General features: G+C 45.4%; 2 protein-coding genes across 4 annotated transcripts in view; both read right to left on the minus strand.

Annotated features, from left to right (window-relative positions):
* MAML1 (mastermind like transcriptional coactivator 1) overlaps positions 1 to 18,323 on the minus strand; it is a 54,850-nt gene extending 36,527 nt beyond the window's left edge. The window contains exon 1 of the mRNA XM_008015524.3: positions 17,679 to 18,323. Coding sequence (XP_008013715.2) covers positions 17,679 to 18,014 — 336 coding nt within the window. The 5' untranslated portion in view covers positions 18,015 to 18,323. The remainder of the gene's footprint in view (positions 1 to 17,678) is intronic.
* A 1,858-nt stretch (positions 18,324 to 20,181) lies between these two features.
* The window catches only part of CANX (calnexin), a 32,285-nt gene continuing 26,228 nt past the window's right edge, over positions 20,182 to 26,238 (minus strand). For all 3 annotated transcript variants that reach the window (XM_008015518.3, XM_073010419.1, XM_073010418.1), the window contains 2 exons: positions 24,973 to 25,052; positions 20,182 to 22,505 (listed from right to left, as the gene is read on the minus strand). In XM_008015518.3, the coding sequence (XP_008013709.3) occupies positions 22,452 to 22,505; positions 24,973 to 25,052 (134 nt within the window). In that variant the 3' untranslated portion in view covers positions 20,182 to 22,451. The remainder of the gene's footprint in view (positions 22,506 to 24,972; positions 25,053 to 26,238) is intronic.

The following is a 26,238-nucleotide window of genomic DNA, read 5'->3' on the forward strand; positions in this document are numbered from 1 at the left end:
GTACATTCCACGTGCTTAAGAACCTGGTCTGGCTGGTGGCTACCTTCATGAACAGTGTAACTATAGAAAGTAGCCAGCCAGGCACGGTGGCTCAAGCCTGTAATCCCAGCACTCTGGGAAGCCGAGGTGGGTGGATCACCTGAGGTCAGGAGTTTGAGACCAGCCTGACCAATATGGCGAAACCCTAACTCTACTAAAAATAAAAAATTAGCTAGGCATCGTGGCATGTGCCTATAGTCCCAGCTACTCGGGAAGCTGAGACAGAAGAACTGCTTGAACCCAGGAGGCAGAGGTTGCAGTGAGCCAAAATCATGCCACTGCACTCCAGCCTGGGCAACAGAGCGAGATTCTGACTCAAAAAAAAAAAAAAAAAGGAAAGTAGCCCTGAAAAACTAAGTTTTCAGGATGGCACTGAAGATAATGGAAGCCCCCGGTACCTGCCGCCTGGGTCTAGCAGCAGGCTCCTTACTGCACACAGGGCTCAATACAGCAGGCACTTTGTGCCTCCATGCCAGCTGCCTCCTTGCTGGAAATCGTCATCCTTGCCCACCTTTCTCTTCCTAGCAAACTCCTCCTCATCATCTCATTCAATTTATCCAATAAGAATCTATTGAGAGCCGTCAGGCCTGTAATCCCAGCACTCTGGGAGGCCCAGGCAAGTGGATCGCTTTGCACTCAAGAGTTCGAGACCAGCCTGGGCAACATGGCAAGACCCCATCTGTACAAAAAATACAACAACTAGCCTGACATGGTGGCTCATGCCTGTAATCCCAGCTACTCAGGACACTGAAGCAGGAGAATAGCTTGAGCCTGGGAAGTGGAGGTTGCAGTGAGCCTAGATCGGGCCACTGCACTCCTGCCTGGGAGTCAGAGAGACCCTGCCTTAAAAAAAAAAAAAAAAAAATTTATTGAGAGCTGACTGAGCCAGCCATTCTCTGGGCCCTGGGGATACAGCAGAGAAAACAAACAAACAAAACCACAGGCTCTCCTAGAGCCTATATTCTAGCTGAGACGTACTCCCGAGAAAATAAATCACTGAAAGAGAGTTGGTGGGACTTATGATTCCAAATAAGGTGCTCAGGAAAGGGCTCACAGAGTAAGCACGTGAAGTCTGAGCAAGAATCCGCAGGAGATAAGAGCACATGGCCACAAGCACAGAAGATCATTTGGCAATTTTATTTACTATTTCACTATTTCCGCAACTATTATAACTACATATAAATGAGTATCAAAGATGATTAGTATTAAAGCGGACAGCAGGCACACACTGGCAGTGCAAGGAGAGAGCAGCACTGCCCCTGCGGGACGGAGGCTCCAGGAGGCGAGCAGATCAGTCTCCAGGTTGTGATCTGACTTCCGCTTCTCTGGGAGCTGACAGGGCCCAGACAAGGCCCTCTTGAGGAAGTCGTGAGCAAGGTCTTGCAGTTTTGGGAAACACAGGGCTCAGCACAGTCAGGCACCTGCGAGGGCGAAGGTGGGGACCAGGCACTGGACCTGCAGTGGAAATACAGTCAGAGGGAGGGGGCTGCCCTGTACTTCCTGCTTCTAAGCTCACCATGGCCTGCCTTCAGCTCTCGGTGGGTCGCACTGCTGCAGCATGGCTCTGTCACCCTCCACGTCTGGCGCAGAGCCGCCACCCCAGGATCCTTCTCGCCATCCTCATGGGCCTCCCAGGCCGTGTCTTCTGTGTTAGGCTCCTGTTTGCTGTATCTGTGTCTTACTCTTTCTTGATTTAGTCTTTCAATTTGGTGGAGCACATCTTCCAGTAGCATCTTGAGGAATATGTGACGTTTAAATTTTTTAAACCTTTTTCGGCCAGGAACAGTGGCTCACGCCTGTAATCCCAGCACTTTGGGAAGCCGAGGTGGGTCGATCACTTGATGTCAGGAGTTCAAGACCAGCCTGGTCAACACGGTGAAACCCCTTCTCTACTAAAAATACAAAAATTGGCCGGGTGCAGTGGCTCACGTCTGTAATCCCAGTACTTTGGGAGGCCGAGGCGGGCGGATCACTTTAGGTCGGGAGTTCAAGACCAGCCTGACCAACACAGAGAAATCCCATCTCTATTAAAAACACAAAATTAGCCGGGCGTGGTGGCGCATGCCTGTAATCCCAGCTACTCGGGAGGCTGAGGCAGGAGAATCGCTTGAACCCGGAGGCGGAGGGTGCAGTGAACCGAGATCACGCCACTGCACTCCAGCCTGGGCAACAAGAACGAAACTCCATCTCAAACAACAACAACAACAACAATCAGCCAGACGTGGTGGCGGGCACCTGTAATCCCAGCTACTCAGGAGTCCTAGGCAGGGGAATTGCTCAAACCCAGGAGGTGGAGGTCGCAGTTAGTCAAGATTATGCCACTGCACTCCAGCCCCGGCAACAGTGAGACTCCATCTCAAAAAAACAAAAAAACACCCTTTTCTACACTTATTCTTGTTGTATCATTTGGCTGGGTATAGGAGTCTAGGTTAGTAATCATTTTCCTTCAGAATTTTGAAGACATTGTTCTAATTCTCTTTTTGCTTCCTATGCTGCTGCCATGAAGTCTAAAGACATTCTGATTCTTGATATGTGACCTGGTACCCTCCTATCCAGAAGCTTGTAAATCTTTTCTATAAACTCGGTGTTCAGAAATTTCATGCCTGGTGCCGGTCTATTTTCTTCCCTAGTGCTAGGCACAAGTATACAGTTTTAATCTGTTGGCTCATGTGCTTCAGTTATCAACTATTTTACAAGTCACTTCCCACCTTGTTTTTTCTCTTCCTGTAATTCTTATTATTCAGATGTTGGACCACTTACACTGGTCCTTAAATTTTATTGATATGCCTTTATTAAACAACTCTTAGAACATTTTTAGGGCATGTGGTCTATAAAATCAGTTTCTGTCTCATTTTTCAAAAACTGTGGTCAAAGGCACAGAACATAAAATTTACCATCTTAACTTTTTAAACTATACAGTAGTCGGCTGGGTGCAGTGGCTCGTGGCTGTAATCCCAGCACTTTGAGAGGCCGAGGTGGGTGGATCACTTAAGGTCAGGAGTTCGAGACCAGCCTGGCCAACATGGCAAAATCCCGTCTCTACTAAAAATACAAAAGTTAGCCAGGCTTGGTGGCGGGCACCTGTAGTCCCAGCTACTCAGGAGGCTGAGGCACAAGGATCGCTTGAACCCGAGAGGTGGAGGCTACAGTGAGCTGAGATCTCACCACTGCACTCCAGCCTGGGCGACAGAGTGAGGCTCCACCTCAAAAAAAATAAATAAGTAAAGTATATGATAGTGTTAACCAAATGCACATTGTTGCGTAACTAGAACTTACTCATCTCGTTATACCCATGAAAAACTCCCCTCTCTCTTCCCCCAGCCCGTGACAACTACCATTCTACTTTGTTTCTATGAGTTTGATTATTTTAGACATCTCAAATAAGTAGAATCATGCAATATTTATTTTTTGTGACTGTCTTATTTCACTTAGCATAATGTCCTCAAAGATCATGTTTTGGCATATGACAGTATTTCCTTCATTCTTAAGGCTGAATAATATTCTGTTGTATGGATATGCCACGTTTTCTTTATCCATTCATCTGTGATGGACATTTAGGTTGCTCCCTCCTAGTGTGATCAATGATGCCCTAAACATGGGTGTGCAAATCAGGGTCTACTGCCTTATCTCTACCAACTCCACTTCCAAACTGGTTCTAGCCCAAAATCACACAGCTTCTTACTCTCACTTCAGAGCTCCTTCTATAATACCACTAACACACATTCAACAGGTGCTTGATGACTGCCAAATACAGCAGGTATAATGCCAAACTCTTGGTCTTGCTCTTAAGTTGCTCATAGTTTAATATAGAACAGCAAAAACACACTAATTAAAAGTGTGAATGTCAGGTGCGTTGGCACACGTCTGTAGTCCCAGTTACTAGGGAGCTAAGCCCAGGATTTGAAGGCTGTAGCGCACCATGATAGCATCTCTAGTAACTGCACTCCAGGAGGGGAGACAGAGCAAGACTTACTCTCTACAAAAAATAAAAAATAAACCCAGCCTGAGACTCTGTTTCAGGGGTCGGGGACTGGGAAATGACAAAGAAAGAAAGAAACAAGGTACCTCTAACCGAAAGAACAATAGGCATAATCAATAACCAATTTACAAGACTTGCTAAAGCCTTTTTGTTATATTTCTCACTGAGAGTGAAGACTAATGACTAGATAAATCCTTTTGCAAGTCGCATGGTTTCTAATTCTTAGTTTTCAACGAAATTAAAAGACTAACCAAGCTGTCAACTGATAAGTTAATTTTTGATGATACGTAACTGATTTTTTGGCACACAATTCAGGTTTCAAAATATTGAGTAACATTGCTGGCTAGGTGTGCTAGCTCACACCTATAATCCCAGCACTTTGGGAGGCTGAGGCGGACGAATCACCTGAGGTCGGGAGTTTGAGGGCAGCATGACCAACATGGAGAAACCCTGTCTCTACTAAAAACACAAAATTAGCCGGGCGTGGTGGCGCATGCCTGTAATCCCAGCTACTCGGGAGGCCAAGGCAGGAGAATTGCTTGAACCCCGGGAGGCAGAGGTTGCGGTGAGCCAAGATTGCGCCATTGTACTCCAGCCTGGGCAACAAAAGCAAAACTCCGTCTCAAAAAAACACAACATTCCTTTGACTAACCTTATTCATCCCCTCCCCCCGCCCTTTTTTTTTTTTTTTTGAGACTGAGTCTCGCTCTGTCTCTAGGCTGTAGTGCAGTGGCATGATCTCCGCTCACTGCAACCTCTGCCTCCTGGGTTCAAGTGATTCTCCTGCCTCAGCCTCCCAAGTTGCTGGGACTACAGGTGACAGCCACCATGCCCGGCTAATTTTTGCATTTTTAGTAGAGATGGGGTTTTGCCATGTTGGCCAGACTGGTCTTGAACTCCTGACCTCAGGTAATCGGCACCCGCCTCAGCCTCCCAGAGTGCTGGGATTACAGGCGTGAGCCACCGTGCCTAACCGTTTTTTTTGTTGAGGCAGAGTTTTGCTCTGTTGCCCAGGCTGGAATGGAATAGCGCTATCTCAGCTCATCGCAACCTCCGCCTCCCTGGTTCAAGTGATTCTCCTGCCTCAGCCTCCCGAGTAGCTGGGATTAAAGGCACATGCCACCACGACCAGCTACTTTTTATATTTTTAGTAGAGATGGGGGGTTTTGCCATGTTGGCTAGGCTGGTCTTGAACTACCAACCTCAGGTGATCCGCCCGCCTCAGCCTCCCAAAGTGCTGGGATTACAGGTGCAAGCCATCACGCCCAGCCATTATTACTTTCCTTTATAGTTTATTTATGTGAGCAAGAATTTCTGGGACTTAAATTTACAAAAACAAAAACAAGAACTGAACTGAGAACTCTTACTTTGGCTACAAGTAATATTCCTCCATAATGACATGAATAAATCAAGGCGGGTAAGGGAGCCCTGTCTATCTCATTAAGGAGGGCGTTTCTAATAAACTTGTACTTTTTTGCATAATAATTACTTACAAAAATTTATAATTCATGCATTGTTTTGTACTAAACTACTATAACTCAACTGGTTGAAATAAGAAATAGATGTACCAGAATCTTATAAATGCTACATATATTATTTTGCATGAATCAACTTTAAAAAGAGCAAAAGCAGCTGGGTGCAGTGGTTTACCTGAGGTCAAGAATTCGAGACCAGCTTTAGCCAATATGGTGAAATCCCGTCTCTACTAAAAATACAAAAATTAGCTGGGCATGGTAGCTACTTGGGAGGCTGCGGCAGAACTGCTTGAACCCGGGAGGCGGAGGTTGCAGTGAGCCAAGATCGTGCCACCACACTCCAGTCTGGGAGACAGAGTGAGACTCCGTCTCCAAAAAAACAAAAACAAAAACAAAAAACCGCAAAGGATCCAGCTTAATGGTGAAAGCAAATTAATTTACGATTTTTCTTTTGGCCGGGTGTGGCAGCTCACACCTATAATCTCAGCACTTTAGGAGGCTGAGGCAGGTGGATCATGAGGTCGAGTTCAAGACCAGCCTTGGCCAACATTGTGAAACCCCATCTCTACTAAAAATACAAAAATTAGCCAGGTGTGGTGGCAGGTGCCTGTAATCCCATTACTCCGGAGGCTGAGGCAGGAGAACTGCTTAAACCTGGGGGAGTGGAGGTTGCAGTGAGCCAAGATCATGCCACTGCACTCCAGCCTGGGCAACAGAGCAAGACTCCATTGTGAAGAAAAAAAAAATTTTATTTTAATTTTTATACCTATTTTTGTTACAAAGAAATGTGCTAGAATGATAAATAAAAGGTTTCCAAACATATATTATGTTAAAATAAAACATATTATGTGGGCTAAGTGTAAAAAGAATGCAAGTTCCAGGAGAAAAAGGAATTTAAAATTTCTGTTAAAGCATTCTTTAAACAGTTGACGAAAGATAGCATATCGCTAAGATATTCAGATTCCACTGGCTACATTTTAAAAACTGATGTAACCATCTTATTTTTAAATGTTAATATTTATAATTCTCTGGAAGTTATATGCCCTGTAACTATAAGCAGCACTTTTTTGCCCCTTTCTTCTTTTAAAATAGTTGATTCAAATTAAGTATATGTAGCATTTATAAGGCTGTGTTACCTAAATGTATTATTTCATACATTTCATTTAATAAAATTGAATTATGGTAACTTAGTTTATAATTGATAAACAAAAAAATGCATTATAACTTTTCATAAGCTTAAAAACTTAGGATGAAAAGTGCTAGGTGTCAACTTAAAAATGTGTGAGTGGAGGTCAGGCGTGGTGGCTCACGCCTGTAATCCCAGCACTTTGGGAGGCTGAGGCAGGCAGATCATAAGGTCAGGAGATTGAGGCCATCCTGGCTAACAAGGTGAAACCCTGTCTACTAAAAATACAAAAAAAAAAAAAAATTAGCCAGGCGTGGTGGCGGGCACCTGTGGTCCCAGCTACTCAGGAGGCTGAGGCAGGAGAAAGGCATGAACCCGGGAGGTGGAACTTGCAGTGAGCTGAGATCACACCACTGCCCTCCAGCCTGGGTGACAGAGCAAGACTCTGTCTTAAAAACAATAACACCAACAACAAAAGTGTGAGGGGGGTTGGGCGTGGTGGCTCACGCCTGTAATCCCAGCACTTTGGGAGGCCGAGGCAGGCAGATCACCTGAGGCTGGGAGTTCAAGACCAGGCTGACCAACATGGAAAAACCCGTCTCTACTAAAAATACAAAATTGGCTGGGCGTGGTGGCGCATGCCTGTAATCCCAGCTACTCAGGAGGCTGAGGCAGGACAATCACTTGAACCCGGGAGGCAGAGGTTGCTGTGAGCCAAGATGGCGCCATTGCACTCCAGCCTGGGCAACAAGAGTGAAACTCCGTCTCAAAAAAAAAAAAAAAAAAAGCGTCAAGGAGTTCACAGTATTTCAAAATTATTTTGTCCAAACACTCCGTCTCAACTATAAGGCTTTTCATGACCTAACTCACCCTCACCTTTCAGCCTTTAAGTCCCAAATTCAAAGAACTACTCACTATCATAATTTAGTGCTTTTGCTTAGTGCCCTAAAGGAAATCAGTCCTACTGAGTGCTTCTTGATGAGAGCTCATGTCTTCATGCATAGCCACATATTAAAGATTTGAAATGTTCTTTCTTTTACAGATGGAATCTTTCTCTGTCACCTGGGCTGGAGTGCAGGGACACGAGTTCAGCTCACTGCAACCTCTGCCTTCTGGGTTCAAGTGATTCTCCTGCCTCAGCCTCCCAAGTAGCTGGGATTAGAGGTGTGTGCCATAACGCCCAGCTAATTTTTTATTTTTTTAGTAGCGACAGGGTTTCACCATGTTGGCCAGACCGGTCTCGAACTCTTGATCTCAAATGATCCACCCACCTCAGCCTCCCAAAATGCTGGGATTACAGGTGTGAGACACCGAATGTGGCAAAAAAAAATTTTTTTTTTTGAGATGAAATCTCACTGTCGCCTGGGCTGGACACAAGATCTCGGCTCACTGCAACCTCCGGTGCCTAGGTTCTAGGGATTCCCCTGCCTCAGCCTCCCGAGTAGCTGGGATTACAGGCACGCACCACCACACCCAGCTAATTTTTGTATTTTTAGTAGAGACGAGGTTTTGCCATGTTGGCCAGACTGGTCTTGAACTCCTGACCTCAGGTGATCTACCCGCCTCGGCCTCCCAAAGTGCTGGGATTACAGGCTTGAGCCACCACACCTGGCCAAAAATGTTCTTAATAAAGCAAATTAAATCTGTTGGCCAGGTGCGGTGGCTCACACCTGTAATCCTGGCACTTTGGGAGGCTGAGGAGGGTGGATCACCTGAGGTCAGGAGTTGGAGACCAATCTGGCAAACATGGTGAAACCCAGTCTCTACTAAAAATACAAAAACTTAGCCGGACATGGTGGTGCATGCCTGTAGTCCCAGATACTTGGGAGGCTGAGGTGGGAGAATTGCTTGAACCCAGGAGGTGGAGGCTGCAGTGAGCCGAGATCACTCCACTGCACTCCAGCCTGGTGACAGAGGGAGACTCCGTCTCAAAGAATAAATCAATAAAATCAATCAATAAAATAAAATAAATTTGTTTAGCCAACATGTACAAATGTTCAGGGGGAAGAAAGAACTGTTTAGGCCAGTGTTCCTCAAATGTATTCCACTGTAACTTTCAATAGCCCATGAAATTAGTGTTCCATGGAACACCTTTGGGGAAAGCATCTGGCTAAAGCTTAAGATCCATCTTAAAAGTAAGTTCTCTCTCTTTTTCTTTTTTTGAGACAGAGTCTCGCTCTGCCACCCAGGCTGTAGTACAATGTCACAATCTCAGCTCACTACAACCTCCCCCTCCTGGGTTCAAGTTATTCTCCTAACTCTGCCTCCCAAGTAACTGGGATTACAGGTGTATGCTACCGCGCCTGGCTAATTTTTGTATGTTTTCGTAGAGACGGGTTTCACCATTTTGGCCAGGCTGGTCTTGAACTCCTGACCTGAAGTGATCCGCCCACCTCAGCCTCTCAAAGTGCTGGGAATACTGGCGTGAGCCACCACGACTGGCCAAAGTCAATTCTTTAAAGCCTTCCAAACTTCAACAAAAAGGCATCCCCCTTCCTCAATATTCTCACAGGCTTTAGCGCTGAACTTGGCTTTGCAATGACCTATGTATCATCTGCTCCTACTCAGGCTCCGCAGTACAGGTTCAGCATCTACCACGATTCCTGGCTCCAACAGGACTTCAACGCAGGCTGAAAGAACCACCAACTAAACACTGGGAATGGTGGAAAAGGAGTGGAAAATTCTCAGGTTTTTACTTTGGATGACTGTGTTAGGGAAAATACTCAGAAAGAGCATATGATTTGGTAGGAAAAAGGGAAAGTCCATTTTGGATATGTGGGCAATATATCCTGGAAAGATGAAAATGTCCAGTAGACAGCTGGAAATGTGGACTTGAAATCTGGAAGACAGATCTGGACTGGGGATTTGGAGAATCTTATTACAGGTGACAAATGAAGCTATGAAAAAATCAACAACATTACTCAGGGAAAAAAGAGTGAAAATGGTCAGGGATATAGTTGCCTAGGGAACACTAATATTTTTAAAGCACAAAGAAAGTTTCTCAAGCCATGAAACTAGGAATTTCCCTTGAATACTCCCCACTCTTGCCCCCAAAACAAAGCCATCTAGTCCAGCAACCCAGTCCTGCCACCTCTGCCCTCAGAAACTGTCCAAAACCCATCTCCTCTTCTCCAGCTCCACTGCTGCCTACCACCCGCCCCAGCCCTGGCATCTAGAGAGCTGCAAAAGCTTTATATGCATCCACTCCTGTCCATACCAATCCCAGGCATCCTTCACCGAGCACCAGAACAATCTTTAAAAACCTAAGTTGGATCGGCCAGGCACAGTGGCTCATGCCTATAATCCCAGCACTTTGGGAGGCTGAGGCGGGCGGATCACGAGGTCAGGAGATGGAGACCATCCTGGCTAACACATGAAACCTGTCTCTACTAAAAAAAAAAAAAAAAAAAAAATATTAGCTGGGCGTGGTGGCGGCGCCTGTAGTCCCAGCTACTTGGGAGGCTGAGGCAGGAGAATGGCGTGAACCCGGGAGGCGGACCTTGCAGTGAGCTGAGATGGCGCCACTGCACTCCAGCCTGGGCAGTAGAGCGAGACTCTGCCTCAAAAAAGAAAAAAAAAAAACCTAAGTTGGATCACATCATGTTTCTGCTCCCCATCCTGCTACTGCTTCCCACCGCACTTGATCTGGCCCTCCGTGCCACGCTACTCCAGACACACTGGCCTGCTTTCTGTTCTTCACGCCAGCGCAGAAGGGTCCTGCCCCAGACACTTTGTACTGGTGGTTCTCTCTAACTGGAATGTTCTTTTCTAAGACTTTCAGCTGACTGACAGCTTCTCAATTATCAAGCTCAAATCAAGACATCTTAAGCTACTACTGTCATTTAGTATCACATTACTCTGCTTTTAATTTTTGCTTAGCACTTATTATAACAAAATTAACTTAAAATTATTGATCTCCTTTTTCCCCATGAGAGAATTTTAATTTGTTTTATTCACTACTGTATACAGTAGTTCCCTTGGTATCCATGGGGAATTGGTTCTAAGACCCTTGCCCAGCCCCACCAGGATACCAAAATCCAAGGATGCTCAAGTCCCTTATATAAAATGGCCTAGTATTTGCAAATAATATATACACATCCTCCTGTATACTTTAAATCACCTCTAGATTACTTATAATACTTTGTAAGACAGAAATGCTATGTAAATGTTGTCATATTTTTATTTTTTAATTTATTTTTGAGGCAGGGTCTTGATGTCACCCAGGGGCTAAAGTGCAGTGATACAATCATAGCTCGCTACAGCCTTTACCTCCCAGTCCCACATGATCCTCCTATCTCGGTCTCCCAAGGAGCTGAGAACATAGGTGCATGCTACTGTACCTTTATAGAGATGACATCTCACTAGGCTGCTCAGGCTGGTCTCGAATTCCTGGGCTCAAGAAATCTACCAGCTTTGGCCTCCCCAAGTGCTGGAATTACAGGTGTGAGCCACCATACCCAGCTATAGTTTTATTTTTATCCATTCTCTTCTCTTCTCTTCTATTCTACAGATGGAGTCTTGTTATATTGCTCAGGCTGGCCTAAAACTCCTGAGTTCAAGCTACCCTTCCACTGCAGCCTCCCAAAAGTTCTGAGATTACAGGCATGAGCCAACATGCCCAGCTGCATTTTAAAATTTGTGTTAATTGTTATATTGTTATTTTTAAACTGTTTTTTCCTAAAAAATATTTTCTATCTACAATTGGTTGAATCTGCAGATGCAGAATGCACAGATATGGAGGGCTGATTGTACTCTGGCCTACAGCAGGCACTCACATATTTGCTGTATGAATTAATAAGCGAAAATAGGAAGGAGACAGAGAAAAAAAGTCAGAAAGCTGAAAAGGAAATCAGAAGAGAGAAGCTAAGAAAAGGAAGAAGTCATGAAGAATGATGACTAAGATGCCAATGAGGCTGGGTGTGGTGGCTCATGCCTGTAGCTACTCAGGAGGCTGTGGTGGGAGGATCACTTGAGCCTGGGAGGTTGAGTCTGTAATAAGCTATAATGGTGCCACTGCACTCCAGCCTAGGCAACAGAGTGAGACCCTGTCTCAAAAAAAAAAAAAAAAAAAAAAAAAAAGATGCCAATGAATTTGGCAAATCCATCCTTGGTGTCCTTTATGGAGGCAACTTCAGAGGAATAGAAGAGGTGGAAGGCATATTACCATGGGCTAATGAGTAAATGAGAAGTTCAAGTGGGAAGGGCAAAGGGAAGGAAGAATATGGAATACTATTTTGACAGTGAGAAAACACAGGACTTGTCGGTGTGGAGAATATTTGTTCATAATTTCAAGCTGAAGGGAAAGACTCAGTTGGGAAGGGAGATACAGAAGACAAAAAAGGAAAGAGGGTTCTAGACAAGGTCTCAGGCATTACAGGAAGAAACGAGATCCTAAAGCCACACTGATGATCTTTTTAACAAAAACTACCCAGGCCGGGCACGGTGGCTCAAGCCTGTAATCCCAACACTTTGGGAGGCCGAGGCGGGCGGATCACGAGGTCAGGAGATCGAGACCATCCTGGCTAACACGGTGAAACCCGGTCTCTACTAAAAATGCAAAAAATTAGCCGGGCGCAGTGGCGGGCGCCTGTAGTTCCAGCTACTCAGGAGGCTGAGGCAGGAGAATGGCGTGAACCCTGGAGGCGGAGGTTGCAGTGAGCCGAGATCGCGCCACTGCACTCCAGCCTGGGCGACAGAGCGAGACTGTCTCAAAAAAAACAAAAAACAAAAAACAAAAAACCTACCCCATATGATTACAGTACAGTATCTGTTTTATATTCAGAAATATCTACCTCCTGGAAATAATTTGTTATTTTGTAATTCTTGCATGCCTTTGGTCTACAAAATTAACAGCTTTCTTAACTCTTTTTTTTTTTTTTTTTTTTTTTTTGAGGCGGAGTCTTGCTCTGTCGCCCAGGCTGGAGTGCAGTGGCACTATCTCGGCTCACTGCAAGCTCCGCCTCCTGGGTTCACGCCATTCTCCTGCCTCAGCCTCCCGAGTAGCTGGGACTACAGGCACCTGCCACCACGCCCGGCTAATTTTTTTGTATTTTTAGTAGAGATGGGGTTTCACCGTGTTAGCCAGGATGGTCTCGATCTCCTGACCTCGTGATCCACCCACCTCGGCCTCCCAAAGTGCTGGGATTACAGGCTTGAGCCACCGCGCCCGGCAGCTTTCTTAACTCTTAAAAGGTACACATGGGGTGTTTGGGAGCAGAGAGCTATGAGGTGTGCAGCACACTCTCAGGTGGTTCAGAGAATAAAAGTTTGAGAGAGAGAGAAAGAAGCAGAGAGTGGGAAAGAGAGAACGTGCAAATGATAAGGCAAATGGGGCACAACAGTGACAACAGGTAAATCTAGGTAGTGGGTATCCAGATATTCTTTGTACCAAGCTTAGAGCTTTTCTCTAAGTTTGACATTATTTACAAATAAAAGGTTAAAAAAGAGAGAAAGAAACTTCACACACCTAAAACTAAGTAAGAAAAGCAACTTCCGGCCAGGCAAGGTGGCTCACACACATCTCTACACAAAACTTTAAAACCTAGCCGGGCGTGGTGGTGCACACCTGTAGTCCCAGCTACTCAGGAGGCTGAGGTGGGAGGACCCCTGGAGCCCAGGAGTTCAAGGCTGCAGTGCCCCACGATGGCGCCACTGGGTGACAGAGCCAGACCCTGTTTCAAGAAAAAGGAAAAAAAAATGAAAACCTAATAGACTCATTCCTTGAAAATTAGAAGCTGGGCATGGTGGCTCACGCCTGTAATCCCAGCACTTTGGGAGGCCGAGGCGGGCAGATCACCCGGTCAGGAGATCGAGACCATCCTGGCTAACACGGTGAAATCCCGTCTTTACTAAAAACATACAAAAAATTAGCCAGGCGTGATGGCGGCGCCTGTAGTCCCAGCTACTCCTCGGGAGGCTGAGGCAGGAGAATGGCGTGAACCCGGGAGGCGGAGCTTGCAGTGAGCCAAGATCACGCCACTGCACTCCAGCCTGGGTGACAGAGCGAGACTCCATCTCAAAAAAAAAAGAAAAAGAAAAAGAAAAAAAGAAAATTAGAATAGAGAAAAAGCCTGAAACAGTGTTTCTGATTCATCTCTAACAGACTAAGCTGATAGTAGCTAAGAATTTGCTGTGGTGGGATATCCTGAGAAAACAATAACCTGAAGTGAAGTAAACTCTAGCAGTAAATCTGATCTCTTCTCAGTTGTACAAATGGGCTGCTGGTGAAGTAACTTTGAAATGACTGCCAAAAAGTATACAGTTCACTTGGAAAAAAATTAAGAACTTATAATATTCCTTATGTAAGAAATATTAATGAGATCAAATACATGGAGTTGTCAAAAATAACAATGACTAAGAGGTACCTTCTTTCCATCTGTGTGTGCAAAGCTGTTTTCTCCAAGCCAAAATCCTACACACTCAAGGACTCTCTTCCCCCCGAATTGAAGGAGCCACTGTTTTCTTAATGACACTCATCTTCTATTCCTATGACCCCATTCCAAGACCAAAGAGATCAGCTAGAGTAACTCGCAGTCCAAGTGGAAAGGGTCCCTCTTCCTAGCAGAGACACAGAAAAGCACATCCAACTGTAGAGTTTAAACTCAAGAAATCCATAGATCAAGGTTTAATGTGATAAAAAGACATCACCTTAACATGGCACATCTGATTAAGCTCTGACATTAAAGGGAATGACTGACAAATTAGATTCAAATTCTAACACACTCAGAATTAATTTATCTTCAAACAGCATGCCCAGTTTCCTCCACTGACTCAGGACTAAAAAAAATCAAACAGGGTCTAAATTCTTAGAATAACTTTAAACAAAAATTGAATCATTACTAATATACCTTTTTTTTTTTTTTTTTTAATTTGAGACAGAGTCTTCCTCTGTTGCCCAGGCTCGAGTGCAGTGGCACGATCTTGGCTCACTGTAACCTCCATCTCCCAGGTTCAAGTGATTCTCCTCCCTCAGTCTCCCAGGTAGCTGGGACCACAGGCGCACATCACATGCCCAGCTAATTTTTGTATTTTTAGTAGAGACGGGGTTTCACTATGTTGGCCAGGCTGGTCTTGAACTCCTGACCTCAGGTGATCCGCCCGCCTCTGCCTCCCAAAGTGCTGGGATTTACAGGAGTGAACCACTGCGCCCAGCCCCCACTAATATACTTTCTAAGGAGGGTTCAAGGCAACTATTTGTGTATAAAACAATGATTTTTATGAGCTTTCATTATTTCCTTCAATTGCAACGACCACAAACTACTCCTAAAAGTCCTTCCTAACACAGGCCGAGCGTGGTGGCTCATGTCTGTAATCCCAGCTACTTGGGGGGCTGAGGCAGGGGAACTGCTTGAACCTGGAAAGTGGAGGTTGCAGTGAGCTGAGATGGCGCCACTGCACTCTAGTCTAGTGACAAAGCAAGACTCCTTAAAAAAAAAAAAAAAAAAAAAGCCTTACAAGAGTTGTTACTCTTGAGCCATGAAAGGAGGCTCATGAAGTTACATCATCTTGCTTGAGGTCAGTGTATAGGAGGAGAGATTACTGAGTAAAGCACTACCAAGTTTATATCAATAACTCAACAAACAGGCACTTAAGATACACCTAAGATGTGTACTACCCAACTGTGAGCCCAAGCCCTCCCTGCCTCCAAGAGCTGACAGTCTAGTTGGAAAGATGCGACCTAAAGTAATAAGTGACCATGTGCTAAAAATAAATAGCACAGGCTGGGCACAATGGCTCACACCTGTAATCCCAGCACTTTCGGAGGCCAAGGCGGGTGGATCACAAGGTCAGGGGTTCAAGACCAGCCTGGTCAACACGGAAAAATCCTGTCTCTACTAAAAATACAAAAATTAGCCGAGTGTGGTGGTGTGCGCCTGTAATCCCAGCTACTTAGGAAGCTGAGGCAGGAGAATCGCTGAGGCAGAGGTTGCAGTGAGCAGAGATCACCACTGCACTCCAGCCTGGGCAACAGGGCGAGACTCCGTCTCAAAAAACATAAATAGGTCAGGCACGGTGGCTCATACCTGTAATCCCAGCACTTTGGGAGGCTGAGGCGGGTGGATTATCTGAGGTCAGGGGTTTGAGACCAGCCTGGCCAACATGGTAAAACTCCATCTCTACTAAAAACATAAAAATTATTGGCTGGGCATGGTGGCCAGCGCCTGTAGTCCCAGCTAGCAGGGAGGCTGAGGCAGGAAAATCACTTGAACCTGGGAGGCGGAGGTTGCAGTGAGCCGAGATCGCGCCACTGCACTCCAGCCTGGGCGACAGGGCAAGATGCCGTCTCAAAATAAATAAATAAAATAAATAGTATAGACAATATGTTTCCTAAATGTTTTGACAAAGGAGATTCTTACTGCTGTGAGTTAGGGTGGTCAGGAACTAGCTTTAAGGCAGAAGAGATAAGCTGGGACTGGCAGGGTGGCAGGATTCTGAAAGGCATGGAGGAGGGTCCCACAGGCAGTCTTTAAATTTATGAAATACTGTATTTTCAAGTCCACACTCCTTTCTTTTTATTTTTAAAAGAACCCTGGGGGTGGCAGGGTGAGGTGGCTCATGACTATAACCTCAGCACTTTTAGAGGCCAAGCTGGAAGAAAGGATCACTTGAGCCCAGGAGTTCAAGACCAGCCTAGGCAATATAATGAGACCCCCATCTCTAACAGAAAAAAAACTTTTTTTATTTAGCCAGGCGTGGTGGTGTGCAACTGTGGTCCCAGTTACTCAGGAGGCTGAGGCGGAAGGATTGAGGAGTCTTGAGCCAGGGAGGTTGAGGCTGCAGTGAGACATGACTGTGCCTCTGCACTCCAGCCTGGGCAACAGAGTGAGAGGAGGGCAGGGAAGGAACACTGGGAGATAATAAGCCCAACATGCCCCTAGTTTACAGATGACAAAAGTGAAGATGAGAAGCCTTGACCAGTTGATACAATAAGCAAGGAAATCTAAGTGGTTTTTTCCCTTCTAGCCCAGCAATCAAGGCTAGTGGGGAAGAGAATGAGAAATATAATTCAACCAGAGCAGAGGACCTGTGAGAGACATTAAAAGATAGGTTAGGTCAGACTGGTCCCAATTGCCAAACCAAAGACTCTGAACTTCATCCCTTCAAGCAAAAGAAGGATTTCTAGCATTTCGAGAGGAAGAGAGAAAGAAACTAGATGCCTAAAGACTGGTTAGTTAGCTAGGGACGGGCACTGCAATAGCCCAGGTGAGAGATAATAAAGGTATGAATTTAAAAATACACAGAACAAGTTAGATTTTAACATTCGTTTTAAACTAAAATCCCCAAGAAAACCGTTGAAAAATCTTGTCTCTTTTGTGAATCTGTTTCAGGGAGAAAAACCTCTAACCAACAAATTTCAGGAACATTTACTGAGAGCCCAAAGGGAGTAATAATTGACCAACAATCTAACATCATCAGAGATTTTAAACAGGCCTGATAAATTAAAACTAGAATTGTCAATAATATTGCAGGAATCTCAAGTTCACAAAGTTCAGGCTACCTAAACAAGGAATACTTATATGCAACTCACTGAACGTTTTACTAAGTTTTCCAAAGATTTCTTGATTTTCCATTCAGAGAAGTTTGAGTTGGTCAACCGAAGGCCGACTTATTTCCATAAGAAAGCCCTGACCCTGCTTACAGCACAGGATCTTGTAAAGGGCAAGGACCCAATAAACATTTGCAGAATAAATGAGGCCAGGCCTACGGTGCAGGAACTCCCTCCATCACAGGCAACTCGAATGCCAGTCTATTTCGAATAAATATCTCAACATCCAGGAATCAAGTCTGGAAGAAAAACCCTCCGGTTAACGTTCGCCAGCCTTCCCAGGTCGGGCCTCCTGCAAGGCCCTCACGGTGCTGTTTTCCCAAAGTAACGCCACCGTGCTACTTCCCGAAGATGACAACCTCTCAGCTCCCTGCCATGTTCCCCTCCCTCCAGCCAGATCCAGGAGTCGCGGACGCCTGGGGAAGTCGCCCAGCGGCCCGATCCTCGTCAGAGGAAGCGTTTTCGGGAGAGGGGGCTGCCGCCCCGACAAGCGCCTTCCCGCGCCCTACTCACCGTGGCCGGGCGGCCGTGCTCGGGGCCGTCAGCGGCGTCCAGGCGCGGGGCCGCGGCGGCGGGCGCCGGGGCCGGGGCGGCGGGCGGCGGGGCCGGGGCGGCGGGCGGCTGCCTGTGCTTGCCGGCGCGCTTGGCCTTGGCCTGGATGCAGCGCTGATGCAGGGCGAAGGTGTGCTGGCGCTCCAGCTCCAGGCGCTCGGGCGACACGGCCTCGTAGCGGGCCTCGCAGGTGCTGTGGTGGCGCCTGCACAGCTCGATGCGCCGGCGAAGGCGCTCCATGACCGCGCTGTGCCGCGGCAGCGCGAACTCCGCCATGGGGCAGGTGGGCAGCACCATGGGCCGCGGGCTGCACGGGCCGGGCCCGGGGCCGGGCCTCTCGGGGCCGGCTGGCACTGCGGGCTTCGCTCCCCGCGGCTACCTCTGTACGCCTCACGGCCGCGCCATGCCCCCGAGGGTAGCGGAGCGGGCTCGCGCGCGGCGGCGGGTTTTCCTCCTGCCCCGCTCGGCCCGACCCCCAGCCGGCGCTTACTGCCCACCTCAAGCCTCGGCCTGTCCCCACCGCCCCGGCCCCATTGTTTTCCGCGCTACCTCCGCGGCCGCCATCTTAAAATTGTTTTCGGGCCTCTCGGAAGAAGGCGGGCCCTCGGTAAGAGACCTAGTGCGTCACGGCTGATGAGCAGGGGCCCCGGCCAATCAGAGAAGGAAGGACCGGCCGCCCGAGGGCGTGGGGACGAGCACGCAAGAGGCGCGCTCAGGCTCCAGAGCGGTATTTAAAAGGAACTCTCAAGCGAAGGGCGGAGGGAAGCCCCTGGGCGGGCCTTAGTCCTGGGGGCGGAGCTAAACGTGACTGACAGGAGTCCGTCCAAGAGGCGGCTATTGGTTTCCTGCACGTCGCCCGCTGAAGGCAGGTCCTTCCGGCTCCCCCGAGGAAACGGGAATCTGGCAGGCGGGTGCGGCGCAGCTGGCCAGTCCCCGTCGCCCACCTGGCGGTACAGAGACCTTTCTTTTTATCTTTCAAATTTCGACTTTGATGAACTCTAAGTAACTATGCTATTTTAACCGTTTTACTTTGACCTTATTCCTTGTATCCAGCCCCATAATTGGTCAGAATCTAGTGAGCTGGTAGTTTCCTCTTGCACGATCCCGAATCACTGGTAGTCAGTTTCCACCTATTTATAAAAGCCCGAGCAAGTTTCAAAAGTGCAGTATTACTCACTACTTTAAAAAAAAGTCCAGAAGATGTGAGCAAAAGCATGCAGGAGTCCAGCTCCATTAGAGGGAACTGGAAATGCAAAGGATGACATTTCACTGCAACCTCCGCCTTCCGGTTCAAGCGATTCTCCTGCCTTAGCCTCCCGAGTAGCTGGGATTACAGGCATGAGCCACCACGCCCGGCAATTTTTGTATTTTCAGTAGAGACGGGGTTTCTCCATGTTGGTCAGGCTGGTCTCCAACTCCCAACCTCAGGTGATCCGCCTACCTCGCCCTCCCAAAGTCCTGCGATTACAGGTATGAGCCACCGCGCCCGGCCAAATACGGTCCTTTAGATAAAACTGAGTTACTCAACAAAACCAAACCAAGACAAATTATGACCCATAATTAAAACTAATAGGCAAAGGGGAGTAGAGGGACTGGAGCAATGAAACAGTGTTAGTACTAAAACTAGGTAGTGTGATGCCAAAGGATATCAGGAACTCTAGATATTGGCACTCTAATTGCTAAAAGGTTAAGCAGGAGGTGGCAGGAGGCTGCACACTGAGATACACCATCAGTAGCTCAAACATTTGTTACTCTAGCTTTTTAGCCCATGAGGTTTTATTTTAAAATCAAGAGAACAGTCAAGTATGTCTTCATACAAACGCAGCAGAAAAATACAAATACTAATGTTTCAAATGGAGAAGGTGGGCCACCAAGGCAAAAGTGCCATAATGCAGTCCAGCTTTTTTTTTTTAGCATTCAAACATAGAACTTTTACACCAGAACTAAACTATTTCATTAATAGAAAAAATAGTAACTAGGAGCACTACATTCTGTGTACATACTTTTCTTCAGTATGTAACCTAAAAATTTAATAGCACATAAAAAAACTGGGCTAACTTTCAACAATATCCCTGAAGTATTTAAGTATACGTAAAATATGGAGTCTGATTCTGAACAAAGAATTTTCTAATAAACATTTCAAAGTTCAATGGTTCCCCTAAGTCTTAAAGAATATTATCTACAAATTACCAGTAGCATTCCCTCCTTTTGTGAGCTGCTGTCCACACTATTATACAACAGAAACTACTGCACTGCAATCATGTGGGCAGGAAGAGGAAAGGGCTAAACATAAAAGACTGCATCAAACTCATGTGGTGAGACAAAATCATTATTTCACTGTCCATAATAGTTTCTGCATATTAGTGAACTTTCACATAGTGGCCAATTAAAGGAAGATCAACCCACTTGAACATAGTAACACACACACATTGAAGGTTACTATGAAGAAATTCAGTCAAAAGCAGACACTTAACACAGGGCTTTAATGTAACACCATTTAGTAACGTGACAAATTGAAAAGTGAGGAGTACTTTGTGGACAAGAAAATGGAGGAACACATCTGATGGAGAGTGGGCATTTGACAACAATGGAACAGGTAAGCAGCATGTAAAATCATAATATAAGTGTCTTTTTAAGAGCTGAAAGCTGCTGCTGGTCATTCATTAATATGTCAGACATTTAATCAGGAAGCTGGACCTTCAAAAAAAAACTGAAAAAAGAACCCAGAAAAGGCATTTTTGTTTTGAACAAACTTTACTAAATAACCCTGGAAAGGCAATGAACGATCTGACAATTTAAGCTCTAATGATTTAAAGCTCAGCTAGAAGAAAGTGAGGCATGACATATACTGTCAACGGAGGGTGAAGGAGGCAGATTTCTGGAAATGCAATGATCCCACACATTTGCTTCAAGGAGAAACCTGCAGACATATTTTCAGGTCTTGCTAAGTAACAACTGTTTATTTGTAATCAATACATCTGGGAAAGTCTGCTATGTAGCTAAGGTCATAGTGTGACCACAGAACAACAAATGAAAAGGAAAAAGCACTGAACATTCAGCAAGAAAAATACATCCCATCCTCTAAAGAATTTAAGTGAACCAGTTTAAAAAGAAAAAAAAATACATACAGCCTTCATCTTTTACAAATATATTTCCTTCCCAATATCTTCCCAATATAAACACTGTGGAGTGTTTATATAATCAGTGCAAGAAACAGTATCATCGGTACATTTGAAAGCCTCTAAAGAACAACTAAAGCTAAAATAACATCTAACTCTGAATACGTTTCAGTGTAGAGTAATAACAACATTATTACACTATAGTGGTGTGGGAGAGGCTCTGATAGCACCCATCTGCATTCCGCATGAAAAAACCTAAGATCACTTTTTTAAAAATTCTACAAGCCACATTAAAAAAAAATTTGAACAGGACTGCTTTATTGTGTAATTTATGACACAACTGTTACATGAATTGCAAATGAAGGCTTAAAATATTTAGCAGCTACAAAAAAAAATCAGATAACTCATGCTTCATGTCACTCCTCCCACAAATACTTCTAGTCTGTTCAACTGCAGTCAATTCTGTATTGGCTCGCCTGTGAATTAGACTTCTAAAGTCTTTACACAGAGTAAAAGAAATGGATAAAAATCAAAGATTGTATTCTATTCTGTACTTTGACCCTGGAAAGGTACGGGTCTGCTTAAAAGAAAGAAGAAACATACACATAATCACAATAAAGCTTAACATTATGCAGGGCTTATAATCATTTTCAGCAACGGACTGCAAGCTGCACTGTGAAGAAAATGCATAGCAGAGGAGAAAGCTGGGGATTTGAGGAAATAGGTAAGGAAAACAGTGTCAACACAGTGGAAGAAGTGATGAAGACATCTACTCCGGAGCTCACGTGCCATGCCCTGCTAGCGTTCCTTAACAAGCCACCTGCTCCAGAAGGCCACAGCCTGACCCTCCCAAGTGGAGTATGAATGCCCAAGTGCCACATGAAGCCACCTCCTCCACTACCTGCAAAGCTGTCTGGGAACTGAGCTACAGAACACACGCGCTTTCTGGTCTAACCAACATCAAGTGAAAGAGTTTTTTTCTTATATATCTATTTTTAATACAACTTAAACGCAACTTTTATATAAATTTGGGCTTCTATTCAGTCCCTCTCCTCAATTTCCTTAGGAGGAACTGAGTAATGGAAGCAAACAAAACAAGATTATAACCACAAATGACTGCACTTTAAACATGATTATCAATTTTGAGGGACAGAGATGTGAATGTTTTACAATACCAAACTTTAAAAAAAATCTATTATAAAAACTGCAACTCATCTCCCTAACATTTTTAAATGGTGGTATTATGTTTGCACAAACAGATTAATACATTAAATTAAGCCAAGATCTTAAAGACTGGCAAAGTTCTATCATTCTATTTTAAAAAACAAAGATGTTAAAAAAAAAAAAAAAAGAAGTTAGTTTGCTTCATGTTACATTTCACAACCATTATGTTAAATGTTTTCTTTTCTACAGAAACAGGGTCCTTTATATCACAACTGCAAGTATTTACTGCTAGATGTTTAAAGTTACACAGACTAGTGTTCAACTGGAGCCTGCTGATGGTGATGTCTTGAAGTTTTCTGAATTTCAATCTAAGGTGTGCCAGGTCCTCTCCTAGGACCACTCTTGCAGGGGGTAGGGAGAGGAAATCACAGATCAAGCTCTTAAGATTGTTTCACTCTCTTCGTGGCTTTCTGTTTCTTGGTGATCTGTTCAAAATTTCATCCTCCTATTGATTGAAAAGAAAATAAATTCACTATAATTAGCACATTTAAAACATAATAAAAGTTCACCATATTTTCAAGATCAGCCAGGCTGAGGGTAACTTATTTGAGGAAAAAATGAGAAAAATGATTAGAAGAAAATGCACCAAGAAGAATGGTTGTCTCAGAGGTGGTGGAATTATTCCTACTTCAGTTTAGTCTTCATTGTTTTCTATAAGCATACACTTTCTCAATCTAACCCATAAACATATTCTTAAAAAGGGATCAGACACTGTGGTTTCTTAATCTTGCTTAAGTGATTTCTTAATCTTGCTTAATCCCAAACAATCTACTGGCCTATGGCACACTCGCCCCAGTCTGAGGGTAAGAAACCAAGGATTCATGAAGATGGAAGACTATCCAAGTAGACTGACTCCAAGGCTGCTGCTCTTTGTACTCTATCACAAGTTGCTAAGATTGTAAATTACCCTATGAAAATATTCCTTTTTTAAATGCGCCAGCAACTTTTTAACATGTGAGGGAGTTTGGGGGAAACATGGTCTCTACTTTTAAGAACTGCATTCTAGTTAAGACAGAACATATCCATTGAAAATATACAAAAGATGGCCGGGCGCGGTGGCTCACGCCTGTAATCCCAGCACTTTGGGAGGCCGAGGCGGGCGGATCACAAGGTCAGGAGATCGAGACCATGGTGAAACCCCGTCTCTACTAAAAAAATAGAAAAAAAATTAGCCGGGCGCAGTGGCGGGCGCCTGTAGTCCCAGCTACTGGGGAGGCTGAGGTAGGAGAATGGCGTGAACCCGGGAGGCGGAGCTTGCAGTGAGCCGAGATTGCGCCACTGCACTCCAGCCTGGGCGACAGAGCAAGACTCCGTCTCAAAAAAAAAAAAAAAAAAAAAAAAAAAAAGAAAATATACAAAAGATACAGATAGCAATGACCTTTATTAATAGGAAGGCAGAGTTGTAGCTGGAAGTAAAACCTGAGGAGAGCTTTCCAGGAGAGACCAGACTGAGACACAGAGGTGCTGGGGGAAGGACTTTAGTGGGCAATGGTACAATGACTGTTCCCTTTCTCTCATACTCTATATATCCAATCCACCACAAAACCAAGATCCAGAACCCCAACTAGTTCTCATACCCTCTGTTCCTCTCCTGTCACCGTTTGTGGGGCCACCATATCTTTCCTAGATGATTACAGGAACCTCCTAACTGGTCTCCCTGATTCTCACTGGTATATAGGAAACACAGCAGACGGTCATCATCCTGTGACAACTGTGTCCAGTAGCCTGTGATGGTTGCCTGCTTCACTAGGAGGGAAAGCCAAGTCCACACAACAGCCTATCTAACCCGGAGACTTCTCCACCCTTCTTTTCTCCACTCTGTCTGTCCACTCACCATACTGGCTTTGTAGACCACTTTAGGCTCTCAATACTGGCTGTTCTCTCTGCCTGGAATGCTCTTCCCACTTACATCCCCATGGAAAAGTTCTCTCTTTCAAGTCTTTGGTCCAGTGTCATCTTTCGAGTAAGGTTTTTGACATGGTGACCCGCCCTACCTCTAGCACTTTTAATACTTTTTCCTGTTTTAATTTTTCATAGTTTCTCGCTTCCTAATATGCTGTGTTGTTTACTTCCTTACAATGTTTACTGCTCATTGCCTGTTTCCCCCAAGTAGAGTTTCAGCTCCCTAAAGGCAGGGTATCTTTGTCTGTCTTATTCACGGACAATGCCTGCAACAAAATGGGCACTCAACACACATCAGGTAAATGAATGAATGAACCAATCTATGGATAACGGGGACAAAAAGTTTAGAACACAGTGATTTGTATAAGAAATACTTTTCGGCCGGGCACGGTGGCTCAAGCCTGTAATCCCAGCACTTTGGGAGACGGAGATGGGCGGATCACGAGGTCAGGAGATCGAGACCATCCTGGCTAACACGGTGAAACCCCGTCTCTACTAAAAAGTACAAAAAACTAGCTGGGCGAGGTGGCGGGCGCCTATAATCCCAGCTACTCCGGAGGCTGAGGCAGGAGAATGGTGTAAACCCGGGAGGCGGAGCTTGCAGTGAGCTGAGATCCGGCCACTGCACTCCAGCCTGGGCGACAGAGCCAGACTCCATCTCAAAAAAAAAAAAAAAAAGAAATACTTTTCAGGGCACTGTGAGGAGAGGCAAATAGACTGTTAATGACCCGAAGTTTCCTTCTTAGCAAGCATTTTATTATCCCCCTACAACCTTCTGCTTATTCCAGAAAATCATTTTCAGCTAAAAAGATACTTTGGAGAGGCAGATGTAGCTTAAGATTATCAAACAAAACACTGACTAGTATCACAAAGAATTCCACTTCAACAAAATTGGTTTTAACAGAATTTTTACTGCCATAAGCCACTGTAAACTACCCCATTAAAATATTCCCTTTAAATAAATGTACCTTAAACTTGGAAAAATAAAATGTGTGGCCCCTTTCCTTTACCTCTGCTTTAGGTTTTCTGTCTTCCTCCTCTTGACTGACAGTGCCACCATCTTCTTCAGCATCACTTTTCTGTTTCTCTTCTAAGACAGAAGTTAAACAACTGAGCAAAACCTGACTATTCCTGGTGATTATACATTAGCATTAGAACAAATCTCTAGATCTACATCACTTTTTTTTTTTTTCTTGAGATGGAGTCTCGCTCTGTCAACCCAGGCTGGAGTGCAGTGGCGCGATCTCAGCTCACTGCAACCTCTGCCTCCAAGTTCAAGCGGTTCTCCTGCCTCAGCCTCCCGAGGAGCTGGGGATACAGGCGCCCGCCACCTCACCCGGCTAAATTTTTTTATTTTTAGAAGAGACGGGGTTTTACCGTGTTAGCCAGGATGGTTTCGATCTCCTGACCTTGTGATCCACTCGCCTCAGCCTCCTAAAGTGCTGGAATTACAGGTGTGAACCACCGTGCCTGGTCAACAATTTTTTTTTTAAGAGACAGGATCTCACTGGGTGTGGTGGCTCACGCCTGTAATCCCAACACTTTGGGAGGCCCAGGTGGGAGAATCGCTTGAATCCGGGAGGCAAAGGCTGCAGTGAACCAAGATCACACCACTGCACTCCAGCCTAGGCAACAGGGCCAGACCACATCAAATAAATAAATAAATAATAAATCAGCTGGGCATGTGGTCCCAGCTACTTGGGGACAGGGGAGGCTGAGGTAGGAGGATCACTTGAGCCTCTAAGTTCGAGGCTGTGGTGAACTGTGATTGTGCCATTGCATTCCAACCTGAGTGACAGAGTGGGACCATGTCTTAAAAAATAAAAATAGAGGCCGGGCACAGTGGCTCACGTCTGTAATCCTGGCACTTTGGGAGGCCGAGGTGGGCGGATCATGAGGTCAGGAGATCGAGACCATCTTGGATAATGCGGCGAAACCCTGTCTTTACTAAAAATACAAAAAATTAGCCAGGCATAGTGGCGGGCGCCTGTAGTCTCAGCTACTCGGGAGGCTGAGGCAGGAGAATGGTGTCAACCCAGGAGGCGGAGCGTGCAGTGAGCCGAGATCGCACCACTGCACTCCAGCCTGGGCAACAGAGCGAGACTTCATCTCAAATAAATAAATACATACATATATACATACAAAATAAACATAAAAAAGAGAGAGAGAGCGACAGGACCTCACTCTGTTGCTCAGCTGGAGTGCAGTGGCACTATCCTGGCTGACTACAGCCTTAAACTCCTGGGCTCAAGCAATTTTCCTGCTGCAACCTCCCA

This window comes from Chlorocebus sabaeus, chromosome 23 (assembly GCF_047675955.1).
Source record: "Chlorocebus sabaeus isolate Y175 chromosome 23, mChlSab1.0.hap1, whole genome shotgun sequence".
Classification (NCBI taxonomy): domain Eukaryota; kingdom Metazoa; phylum Chordata; class Mammalia; order Primates; family Cercopithecidae; genus Chlorocebus; species Chlorocebus sabaeus.